General features: G+C 30.0%; 1 protein-coding gene across 1 annotated transcript; it reads left to right on the top strand.

The window, feature by feature from the left end:
* Positions 1-8402: 8402 nt before the first annotated feature.
* On the top strand, positions 8403-10678 carry LOC142524758 (uncharacterized). The gene is made up of 5 exons (XM_075628848.1): positions 8403-8916; positions 9074-9150; positions 9412-9448; positions 9541-9649; positions 9956-10678. Exons 1-5 carry the CDS (start codon positions 8655-8657, stop codon positions 10473-10475), a joined length of 1005 nt encoding a protein of 334 aa, XP_075484963.1. The 5' UTR covers positions 8403-8654; the 3' UTR covers positions 10476-10678.
* The last annotated feature ends 1797 nt before the right edge of the window (positions 10679-12475 follow it).

Genomic DNA, 12475 nt, shown 5'->3' with positions numbered 1-12475 from the left:
AAGAAGAGTAGAGGTAGCCTTAGAGGAGTACGGGTGGGGGGCTCGCCCATAGATGCCGGGCTCGTAGTTATTGGCTCGCCCCAAGGGGGATGGGTCATCCCTATCAGAGGCTTGGTCTAGGCAAGCCTTAAAACGCGTGGTCCCCTACTTAATTTGTACTTGTGATCTTAAACATTTTTTCATTTAAATATCATATTTGAGAATTTCATTATTCATTAATTATACTGATATTTTGGCAACGTCCTTGGCTGTCTTCTCACATATATTCGATATCTGACTTGAGCGTTGGCTTGCTGCGTTGTGATAATTACCTTTGGTTCTCGTTCTAACGGTTTGTATGTGATTAGAGGCCTAATCCAGGATCGAAATCTTGGCTCGGATCAATTTCAGTCATGGGGAGCGGATCATGCATATTTAGTGAGTATCATTCAACAAATGGAATCATGTTTCATAAAATAAGGCATTTTAGACATATAACATTGTCGCTTGTTTGATCAAGATCATCTCCAATCATCACTTCATTTTATTTTAGTATAGGTTTTATGTCCCGCTTGAGCCCGGCCCGCGTCTGTGTGACCGCACAATGAGCACTTATAGCAACTACTGTGTATTCGTTCTCGCTTTTACGAAAATGATTAACTCAAGTTGTTATAGAAGTCAATTGTAAGCTCATTGTAAACTCATTTTAAATCTTTAATTTTTAAGATGTAAGATAAGGGTATCACATTTTATACTATTAATAGTGCAATTTCTGAATCAAACACAAAAGGCATCTCTAACCCATCAGTTTCAAACTTTACTCCAAAAGGAAATATTCTCATACTATGATAATTATTTCTTACGACAGTTCTTGATTTATTCTATCAATTATCTAATTTCAAATATGGTAAAAATAATTTACACATTCTCAAGAAAATCCTAATCATTTTATAATTTTAAATTGTTCTGATGTTTCTTCCCTATAATTTTTATTGGCTTGTTGAAAATATTTTACTAACGATTGTTTTTCCTTTCAATTGCTTATTTGGCTAAATCTTGCTCTAGGCTTTTTTTGTTTTGGTTTTTTGTTTGAATGGGTCTCATGTGATACCGTCTCACGGATCTTAATCTGTAAGACGGGTCAAACCTATCCATATTCACAATAAAAAATAATACTCTTAGCATAAAAAATAATATTTTTTCATGAATGACCCAAACAAGAGATCAGTCTCACAAATACGATCCGTAAGACCGTCTCACACAAATTTTTGTCTTTTTGTTTTGTGTGTGTATATATATATATAAGAAAATTAGCAAGTTGATTGTGCGCGTGTGTGTGTGTATATATATATATAAAAGAAAATTAACAAGTTGATTGTTTATTTAATTTGAGACAAACCAACCAAAATGAGATGCCAAATGTTTTAAAAAAGCATATAATATATGTTAAAATCTATAAATACCTGTTGAAAAGATTGAGCAGGTGTAGTCAATATCTTCATGGGTCTACTGTCATGTGCGTCAAATTTACACACTACACAGGAAAATATATTTCATTATCTTTCTTTAATTTTTTTTTTGTTTTATAAATAATATGTTGTTTTCTATACATAAGCACACATTTCAATATCTAATGATAATTAAAAAAATATGATTATTAAATTTTTCTTCATGTATTTTATATAAATAAGCTTTTCAATACGATTAACTTACACAAAATTTATCATGATCAGCTCAAGTTAAATTTATCATATCGTTTTTTTATATAACTTTTGTCGAGGATAAACAATAACTCTAATGTATTTCTTTTTTTTAAAAAAAAAAAATTTTACTGTAATTTTATGTATTTTTAAAACATTGCATTTTATCTTTGAGGAAATAAGCGATTCATTAACACCCAAATTTGTCCAAATTTTCAAAGGAAGCTTAAAAAAGCGACGAAAGTCTATAAATTATGAATATTTTTAAAAAAAACTATGATGATTCTATGGAAGATTTGAATCTGCACTTTTTTCTTTAATACAAAAACACACAGTTTCATAAGTCAATTTTGTGAGATAAATATTATTTTTGAGTCACTCATGAAAAAATATTATTTTTACGTCAAAAATATTGTTTTTTATTGTAAATATAATCAGAATTGACTTGTCTCAATGATAAAGATCCGCGAGACCATCCCTAAAGAGATCTACTCTTATTTTAATATTTATCAATCGGTCGGATAATTCTAAAAAAATATTTATTTATTATTATATAATTATTTGGTGTTGTTATCATTTGTTCATATATAATACCATCATTGTTATTAATACTATGAATATTAAGACCACTTATTATTTTTCCGAGTAATAATAAAAAATTATTGTAGTAAAAACAACAATATTATTAACAGTTATTGATAGTAATAAAAAATAGCTAAAAAAACAACAGCAGTAAATAAAGAACAATATACATAATAATAACAATAAATATCATTATTTTATTTACGATGATAAAAGTAATAATAGTAATTATCGTAATAATGATAAAAACAAAAATAATATAATATGCCAAATAATATACGAATCAATTATTCTAGTATCTTTTAGAAAAGAAATTGGTTCTTTCGACCATAACAACACATAGTTTATGATTAGGTAACAACAATTTGATTATTTAATTTGTATGTTTATTACAAGGAATTTATTATATTTACGTTTTCATGCAGAGTTTACATAATTTGATTTCGATGTTTATTTAATTTGTATATTTATCATATTTACGTTTCCATGCATAATTTACACAATTTGATTTCAATATTCCCCGCTTGTTTGCTTGAGTCAAACGTGAAAAAACTTGCTGGAAATTAAGCTTGATCAAATGTTCGAAAAATTGTCTGTATTTGCTTGAAAAAAATGACACACACCCAATGAATCTAGCACATATGCATGGGATGAGCCCATATGAAAAATAAGAAAGACATGTCTTGTCCTAACTTGGTGCACAACAAGCCACCAAATTAAAAGAACATAAAAAAGGAAGAGAGTTATATGAATTTTTGAATTTACGTCAAATTGAGTCAACTTTTAAAAGCGTCTGCGACATATTGAACCATCAGATCAATATGTTATTTGGTCAGCTAGTTCTCAAGGAAATGAACTAAATCGTGAACGATGAGATTTGTTTTGAGGTAATCGAAACAGTGTCTGGATGAAGAACAATAGCCGTTGTTTTCTAGCATAGAATATGTGTAGTTTTTTCGCTAAGACCGGTGGTAAAATTCTAACCATTGAATTGGACGAAAATTTGGATATTATATTTAGAACGTTATTGGTGCAATTTGAACGGTGAAGATATTATTTAGATTTCTTTATCAACGGAAAAATATTCTGGACAATGGCTTTTAGATGTGTTCTTCAAATAATTGGACTACTATTTATAAGAGAGTGCAAGGAGTTGATTCAGCCATGATTATGGTCATAAAACATGTTTTAATGATCACAATTTAGTCATAATTCAGCGCCAAAAATTGGCTCGCATGAATTAGCTCTTAATTACAAGTTTGATGGCTGTCATTATACTCCAAATTGAGGTCATGTAAAATCTGAAATCTTGATCTTAACAAGAATGACTATTGTCATGAAGTGATTAAATGGATTTGATTTCTCGAGAGTCGTCCAAACAAAGTTTTTCTTTTTTGTCTCATCAAAACCGATGTAATCATATCATCCTCGCTTTGAATATATCATCTTTTTAAGAAAATAATTAACTCAAATTACTATAGAAGTTTATTATAGCTCATCGTAAACTATTTTAAACTTTGATTTTTAACTCACGTGAGACAAATGCATTGCAATTTTGGAATGAGTGAGGCAAAGGAAAGTTTCTCAGTTGCGGATAAGTAAAGACATGATCACACTAAAAGTATCCATTTTGCTACGGTGAGGACATTCATCGAATCTGGATCGTTAAAGCTATGATAGTTAAAAATAAAATACAAACTTATTAAAATATGTTTTTTCGATATTTTTTCATTAAATAGAGGTGGAAATTTATAATATAATTTGAGAGGTGTATTTTAGATATAATAATGACTGGACTACGTCATTAACGTCGAGAATAATTTAATCAATGATTTTAATTGTAGGATGGATTAATAAATAAGAGTAGGTCTCTTGTGAGACGGTCTCACAGATATTTATTCGTGAGACGAGTCAATCATGCTCATATTTATCGTAAAAATCAATACTTTTGACATAAAAAATAATACTTTTTTAGATGTGACCCAAATAGGATATCTGTCTCATAAAATTTACCCGTGAGACCGCCTCACATGAGTGTTTGTGAATAAATAAATGATTATATCTTATGAGAGAGTCTTACATTTTTATATCCGTGAGATGAGTCGACTTGGTCTATATTTAGAATAAAAAATAATATTTTTGGATTAAAAATAATATTTTTCATAAAGCGAGTCTGTATGAAATCTATCTCATAAAATTGATCTATTAGAAGATTTCATAAGAGTTTTTGCGTAAATAAAATATATAAATATTATTAGTTTAAAAATTTATCAAACAGTCTTTAAATCGATAAAACAAATTTTCTTTAAAGAAAAGTTTATCTAAAATAATATAAAAAAACAAATTAGTTTATATGATTGAGCAAAAGAAAACAACAGACATGCTGTTTGACGATCATTCTCAAGGGATTATAGATCCGCATTAATAGCTTCACGAATTTCGAAGACAATTTAAAATTGGGAAAATAATAATAATAATTGGCAGAAGAAGAGTTGGGGGATTTGAGTTTACAGGTTGTGTGTTTGGAAAGTGAATCTTGCTGACCAAACCCTCCCTTTTTAATAATCTTCACAAGAACTCGCACAATCCACTTAATAATTGCAGCAGTCTCAACAAAATCACAGATTTTCAAATATTTGTTTTTACCAAGTTTTATATTATCTTTTTAAATTGGAGATTTAAACTTTTGAAAACTGTGGAAAAATACCCTTCTCTCCATGTTTCTCAACCTCGATTTTTTTTTTAATTTATCGAACATGAGACTTGATTCGAGCATGTTGGGTGCAATAATTGTCCTTAATTGTTAGAGCGATCGAACCGTGGTGCTTGAGTTGTTATGCGGTTTAAAAAGATTTGAGTTACACCATTACCACCATCTATAGCTTTTGGTAAAGCGGCAAGCGTTCGGTCCTACAGAACAAAATATTTAAATATATTATTGAAATTACATATGTAGATATATCAGGTGTGCTTGAAATTCATTATAATTATGTTCGCATGTAATTAATTTCATTCCAAATACAAACCTGAGTGAGTTTATAAATTCGCGTCAATTTTTTACGCATCTGGAATACTTATCTCAAATAGGATAAAGTTAACTTAAACTTCAAAATATATCAAATTGCACGTACATCATTGTTTAGACATGCGATGCTAATACTGGTAAATATTTTACGTGTACTAGCATATGCATTAGCTATGCGCACACACATATATTATAATAAGAAAAGTTATATTTTTTAAATTATTATTATATATGTTTGTTTTTTTATGATTTCTGTCTTGCATAATGTTGAATTTGATCTGAGTTCATATCTTTCTATTTTTCAAAATTTTAGTCATTTTTCTAGGAGACTGCCGATATGACATTGCACATCTCAACGCAATGATTGGCACCATGTAAGGAAAACGACTAAACTTAAACTAAAACTGAAATTCCACGACAAAGTTGACCAAAATCACAAAGATACAAACATATATTGTAAGATTATAATTTTCGAATATATAAAATTACATCGACGTAGCACATACGAAATGTTTTTAAAGCTTCAAACCTCATATTAACTCTATCCCTTTCGGCTCGTTGTCACAAGAGGAAAAGGGCCAATTTTTGTGTTGGCTTTTGATCGGACGGCAGTGAAATATTGGCAAGACGCTCGTGAAATAAAATTTTAAAAAAAGTTATATTTTTACAACTTGAACATGCAAACTTTATGCTGTTTTTGCAGTCCACATTTATTTCAATCGACAACACACACGGTCATAGAATTTTGCTTTGCATTAACTGGAATTGCATCACTTTTGTTGGTATTTTTTTTTTATATTACTGCGTTCATTTGTGAATACCATAAATGCGTATATTAATGGAATTATAAATTTTTTTTAATAAATAAATTTGGAAAAATGAGGATAACTTTTTACTAATTTATCCGTTATCTTCCTGCATCTATTTTTGATAATGTAAAGGTTAGTTCGGTGACTAAAATATATAGAAACATTAAGTGGGAGCTTTTTTAAGGGATTAAAAAATTTAAGAAAGTGATTCATGTTTATAAATTATTCTTAACTTTCTAGATATTTTGGTCCATTAACTTTTAATTTTCAAATATTTTGGTCAAATTATAGACGAGACATCTAGCAATTTCAACAATTTTAGATGTTATTTCAGCATTTTTCAATGTCATGTCAGTATTTTCCGTGGCAACTTCAGCTTTTTCCGATATCATGTCAGCGAATTGATCAAAATAGCTGAAAATTAAAAGTTAATATACAAAAACCAAAATTTGAAAACTTAATTGACCAAAACTTAAAATTGAACAAGGCAGTGAACGAAAAAAAATTATTTTCCATGTATATTAAGGCAAAAATTTTGTTAATTTCAAAACAATAGTAGAAAATACATATCATGACGACACCAAAAAAATAATCTGCTAGCAAGATGCCCGCCAACAACACGCAACCCTTAATTTGTAGCTAAATGAATTATTGAATTATTATATAATGGACAAAGTTAAAGTCATCGTGTGGTGTGGTGTATATTATTTTAATACCATTTTTAATAAGATTTTATAAATTTAAAATATAGTCAATCGAGCATCGTGGAATCTTTATAATGTTTAGTTGTTTTTATTGATAAGAGTTTTCAGAAAATATTTTCGGGGAAATGCATTGATGAAATGGTTTTTAAGGGATGAAAATGTGTTCAGAATTATTTTCGATAAGTTAGTATTTGTATTATATGTTAATTCATATAATATTTTATTTGTTATATAATTATTAAATTATATTTGAATTGATAGTTGTTTGGATAATGATTAAAAAGTGACACATATTAAAATAAAAGATTTTATAATAATAGAAATGTCTTCGTAAAAAAGTTATAATTGGTGATAAAATCTTGAGTATGTGAGATAGTTTCATGAATTTATATTTATGAGAAGGGTAAATCAAATCCGTATCTTCTATGAAAAACAATACTTTAAACATAAATATAATATTTTTTATTAGTCGAGTCGGGTCGGAGATCCGTATCATAAATTTGACTCATGTAATAAAATATAATATTTATTATTTTTGAAAAATGAAACGAGACAGAATCAATTTTGGGTATTTGAGAGGAAAATTTCATATTGGGATCAGTGAGATTCTAGCATTTTGAATACTACCAAGTCCAAGAGAGGACAATTATCTTCACTTGACTGTTGTGACTTTTGTCATTTCTCCGTAGGTCAACGAAATCATGTTACCATGATTTAAAATAATACAAAATATCGCTGTGATAAATAGGAATATATACTATATTAACTGAAACATTAAGTCTACCAATATTTAATGATGTCTATTTAATAAAATATTTTAAAATTATTACTTCATGGATCTTGAATTAGTTCAATGCCCAATTCTTAATGCAAACCAGTTTAGAGAACTAACTTTTTCAGCCAGAAAAAAAAATTCAAAAATCGTTTAGACGCGCAATATATTAGCTTTTTTATACACATTTAGTCCGATTTCTGCCATAGTGCTGATATATATGGCGTACAAGGTTATTGATATGATGTAGAATATTGCTGCTACACCAATTTAAATTTAGAAGTTGATCAATATTAAATCGATATATATATTGAAGAAGCCAATTAAAACCGCTATTATTCTTATTATTGTTGTTATTTTTGTTGCTTAACCTAAATAAAAAATGTGCAGCTTTCATGTTAAACCCTTGACATTAAATGCATTCACCTGCCATGTTCGCAAACCCCCTAAAAGAAAACTGCTAACTGTTCAAAACGTGAGCTAATAATATATATGCCCCATCTTTTGCTGTGAAAATCAAATGATATATTTATATACATTCGAAACATTTCCATATATATATATATATATATATATAAATTCAACATAAAATTTAATATTTTTTCATTTATACGTCTATTTGTTAGCTAAGAGTAATTAATGGTATATATAGATTAAATTACGTTGCGTTTTTTTTATGTTAATATTAAAAGCGATTTTAGGGAGAAATATTGTCCAACATTTTCGGTATCGGATGTATGTAAGACGTCGTCATTTTGACTTATAAGGCCTATACATACATGCATATATATAAAAATACAAGTAGAAAAGAATAGTGAGATGGAAAATTCTTGTTTACATTCCTAACCAAGGGATTTTTCATTCCCATTTCTAACTACTTTCCCTCAAATGTTATTCTTCTATCCTCTCAAGAATATAATTAAAGCTCCATCTACTCTCTTCCCATCTAAAAAGAATTTGGATCAAATCAGATCATTTCTTGAAACTGAATAATTGAAGTGCTTAATTTTTTTATGGATTAAAGACCAAAATTCTTTGTGCATATGCAAAAACCTATATACCACAAATTCTGAAGATACCAAAATGGAGGATTCCAGGAAAAGTTCTCAATTCCAGACTGAAGGAGATCATGAGGATGAAGAGTACAAGAGAGATGAGTCAGTCTCCAATAGCAAGCCGACGAATGGCAACAGCTCGAGCAATAGTACGGTGGAGGAGAGTGGCAAGAAGGGTAACCGTGGATCTGTCAGGCAGTATGTCCGGTCGAAAACCCCTCGTCTCCGGTGGACACCCGAGCTCCATATTTGCTTTCTTCATGCTATTGAGAGACTAGGAGGACAAGAAAGTAAGATACCTAACCCTAGAATTAGAATTAAATATTTCACTTTTATTGCAAGTTTGACTTAGTTCCGCTTAATTTCGCCGTGTTTATTGTTATGATTTTCAAAGATTAAAAATGACAATTCTATATGTGTGTTGTTTGATGATGTTTTCTGGTGCAGGGGCAACACCTAAGTTGGTGCTTCAACTGATGAACGTTAAAGGCCTTAGTATAGCTCATGTTAAGAGCCATCTTCAGGTATTTTGAGTGCTTAATACTATTGCGTTCGGTCACCGGTGTCGGAGTAGGAATGGTGGTGTTTCAAATATTGAAATTTCAGTTAAATTCATACATAATATTTCTAAATTTTGAAGTCTTTTTGATCACCCAACGCAATAAATTATACATCTTACTTACAAACTTCACGGATCTGGCTACATGAACTTCTCTTGACTAAATTAAATTTAGTATGATATGATGCTGATTTTTTCAACATATCTTTTGGCTTTTTGTGATTAGATGCACAGAAGCAAGAAGATTGATGATCCCAATCAAGGTACATAATATATATATTGCGCAGCGCAAGAATTAGGGTTTGAGCTCTTTGATTTATTGAACTTTAATTTGGAGGAAATTTTGTATTAACAGTTTTATCGGAGCAAAGACTTTTACTTGATGCTGGTGATCGCCGTATCTACAACCTTAGCCAGCTTCCCATGCTACAAAGTTGCAACCAAACACCGATTTCAAGCTTTCGGTATGTGAACCAGCAATGGTTCTATTAAAAACTTGGCTGTATTTTATCTATTGGCCTATTTGTTGTTATTTTATGTCGGCTTTAAATTCATGTGTATTAATGAATTATATTCTTTTAGCGAATCATTTAAAAGTTTTTAAGGATACAATATGTCACTTCTTTCATCAGAAACAGAAATTTGATATTCAAAACCCGATTAAGCCTTGTTTTCTTGCTGAAATTTGATATTCAAAATCAGATTAAGCCTTGTTTTCTTGTGATGTAATTTAAGTATTTTATTTGCATGTGTGTTCTACATGTTTGCAGATATAGGGATTACATTTGGGGTAGCAACTCAATCTATAGCCCTAAAGGCTTGGCATCATCCAACAATATTATAAGAAATGGATCTTATGGATCATCTTCTTGGAAAGTTCTCGAAAAATACAAAAACAATATTGAAACCATTATGAATCAAAGATCCTCGCAAACCCAAATGGTAACGAGCGGCTCGACTAAGCAAGATTTCGCTCCAAGATGGCGAGGTGGAGGACGAGAACACGATGATGTCCATGTTCATAGTCCTCTTCCTTTACTCAAGAAAACACCAATGGCTCGAGATGAGATCAGCACCTTGAAGAGAAAGTTTTCGCCCGAGATGAATCTTGATCTCAACCTATCCCTAAAAACGACACAAGTACACGAGGAAAACATGGAAACGAGCTTGAACGATGATGAGGTTGATAGCACCTTAACTCTCTCCTTGTTTTCAACACCTTCAAAATACCAAATTAATGGAGACAAGAAGAATGCAAAGATGGCAAGTACTTTAGATCTGACTCTATGAATGAGACAAATTCTAAGTGAGATTTCAAGTACTTGTTAATGTCAACGGATAGATCATTTTCAAGGTAATGTTTGCTGTTTGTTATATGTTTGTTAACTATTCGTGATTTGTGTGCAGAGATCTATGGATATACAATTTAATTTAGACGATCGAGCAATTTTATTATTTAATAAACATTAATCTTTTGCATCTGATACTGAAGTATAAAAAAAGGGGCAATGCAGATCTTTGTCTACTGCATATTTTTTTACTTATTGCATGTTCTTGCAGGAAAGATGTTAGGATTTATTAAAATTTGAACTCCTTTTTTCTCCATTTTTTGACAATATTTTACTTTTACTAATTCGCTAGCTAATCACATGTGTATTAGCCGCTAATTATATGTCCCAAATTATTTTCTCAATTAATTTAGTTTTTATCCTTTTGTTCCATTTTCTTCAATGGAAAATGCTACGGGAACGTTTAGGAAGGACTTTTTTTTGTAGTGTTGTCGTTTTGAGAATGTTTAGGACAACACCAACCGGACGCCATTCAATGGTTCAACACTAGATATGTATTGTGTTTGGTTCGAAAGTTAAGGGAAAACAGTTTTCTTTTTCGCTAACTTGTTTAATTTTGGGTTTTGATTCACTAAATTTTCAAAGTTTGGTTTTGATAAGCTATTTTCAATTTTTGACTATTTTGGTCCAATTATTGATGCGACATCGAAAAATGCTGACGTTACCTTTAAAATGTTGACATGATATTGAAAAAAACCAACGTGACATCGAAAATCGTTGACTTGTCAATTGTCACGTCACGAATTGGACCAAAATAATTAAAAATTAAAAGTTTATGTACCAAAACCAACATTGAAAAACTTAATTGACCAAAACCCAAAATTTGGCGAGTTAATTGACTAAAAAAATCATTTTTCTGTAAATTAATGGCACAATTTTATGTAAAACTTGGGCTAAACTAAGGTGTTGGTTGGAGATTATTATTATTATTATTATTATTAAGAAGGAATTCAAACACATATATGACTGTTTTATATAATAATTATTATTAAGAAGGAATTCAAACACATATATGGCTGTTTTATATATTGTGTATTCGTTAACTTTGTTGTTATTTTAATTCTTTAATCAAATCACACAATTAATAAACTGAAATATTTGTAATATCGAGATTGATTTTGTAAGAAAAATGTGGAAAAAAGAGAGGTGAAATCACATGCATTTGATCTCAGTGTTAACAACGTGTTTGTCATTTTGCTCTTCCTTAAGCAAGTTACGTAGGACGTTTTGAAAATGTAAAAAAATTATTATCATACGTTATTTTATTTTTATTTTTTTTGTGACAATCGATGGACTTTTTTTCTTTGGGGGACAAAACCCTTAAAGTATATCCAATATCAATAAAAGTATTATTGAGTTTAAATAAAAGTATTGGAAAATAGTATTTCATGTATAAACATGATAATTACTTGTTATAAACCTTTTAATATTTATTTTACATGATATAATAAAGCTTAAATTAATTTAACAAACTTTTTAATAGTTTTTTCTTGACTATTATACCTAGTATATTTTTATAATAACACATGTATTTGTTAAGATTGTCACTTGGACCTAACTCAACTCCAAAAGCTAGCTCAAGGGAGAGGATTGTCCAAGCCCATATATACAACTCCAATGTTATTTATCCAACCGATGTGGGACAATTAACATACTCCTCTCACACCCAGGAATGAACATCTGGAGCGTGTAGTTTACAAATGACCCAATTATGGGCAGAACGGGTGGCCTAATTATAGGCAGTCCAACACATAACGGTGGAACCCGGGCTCTGATACTATGTTAAGATTGGCACTTGGACCTCTCAACCCCAAAAGCTAGCTCAAGGGGGGAGGATTGTCCAAGTCCATATAGACAACTCCAAGGTTATTTATCCAACCGATGTGGGATAATTAACAATATTGACATGAGATTATGAAGTGCACAATTATGAGTGTTTAT

This window comes from Primulina tabacum, chromosome 14 (genome assembly GCF_025594145.1).
Source record: "Primulina tabacum isolate GXHZ01 chromosome 14, ASM2559414v2, whole genome shotgun sequence".
Taxonomy (NCBI): domain Eukaryota; kingdom Viridiplantae; phylum Streptophyta; class Magnoliopsida; order Lamiales; family Gesneriaceae; genus Primulina; species Primulina tabacum.
This window is presented reverse-complemented; position numbering and strand designations above follow the sequence as displayed.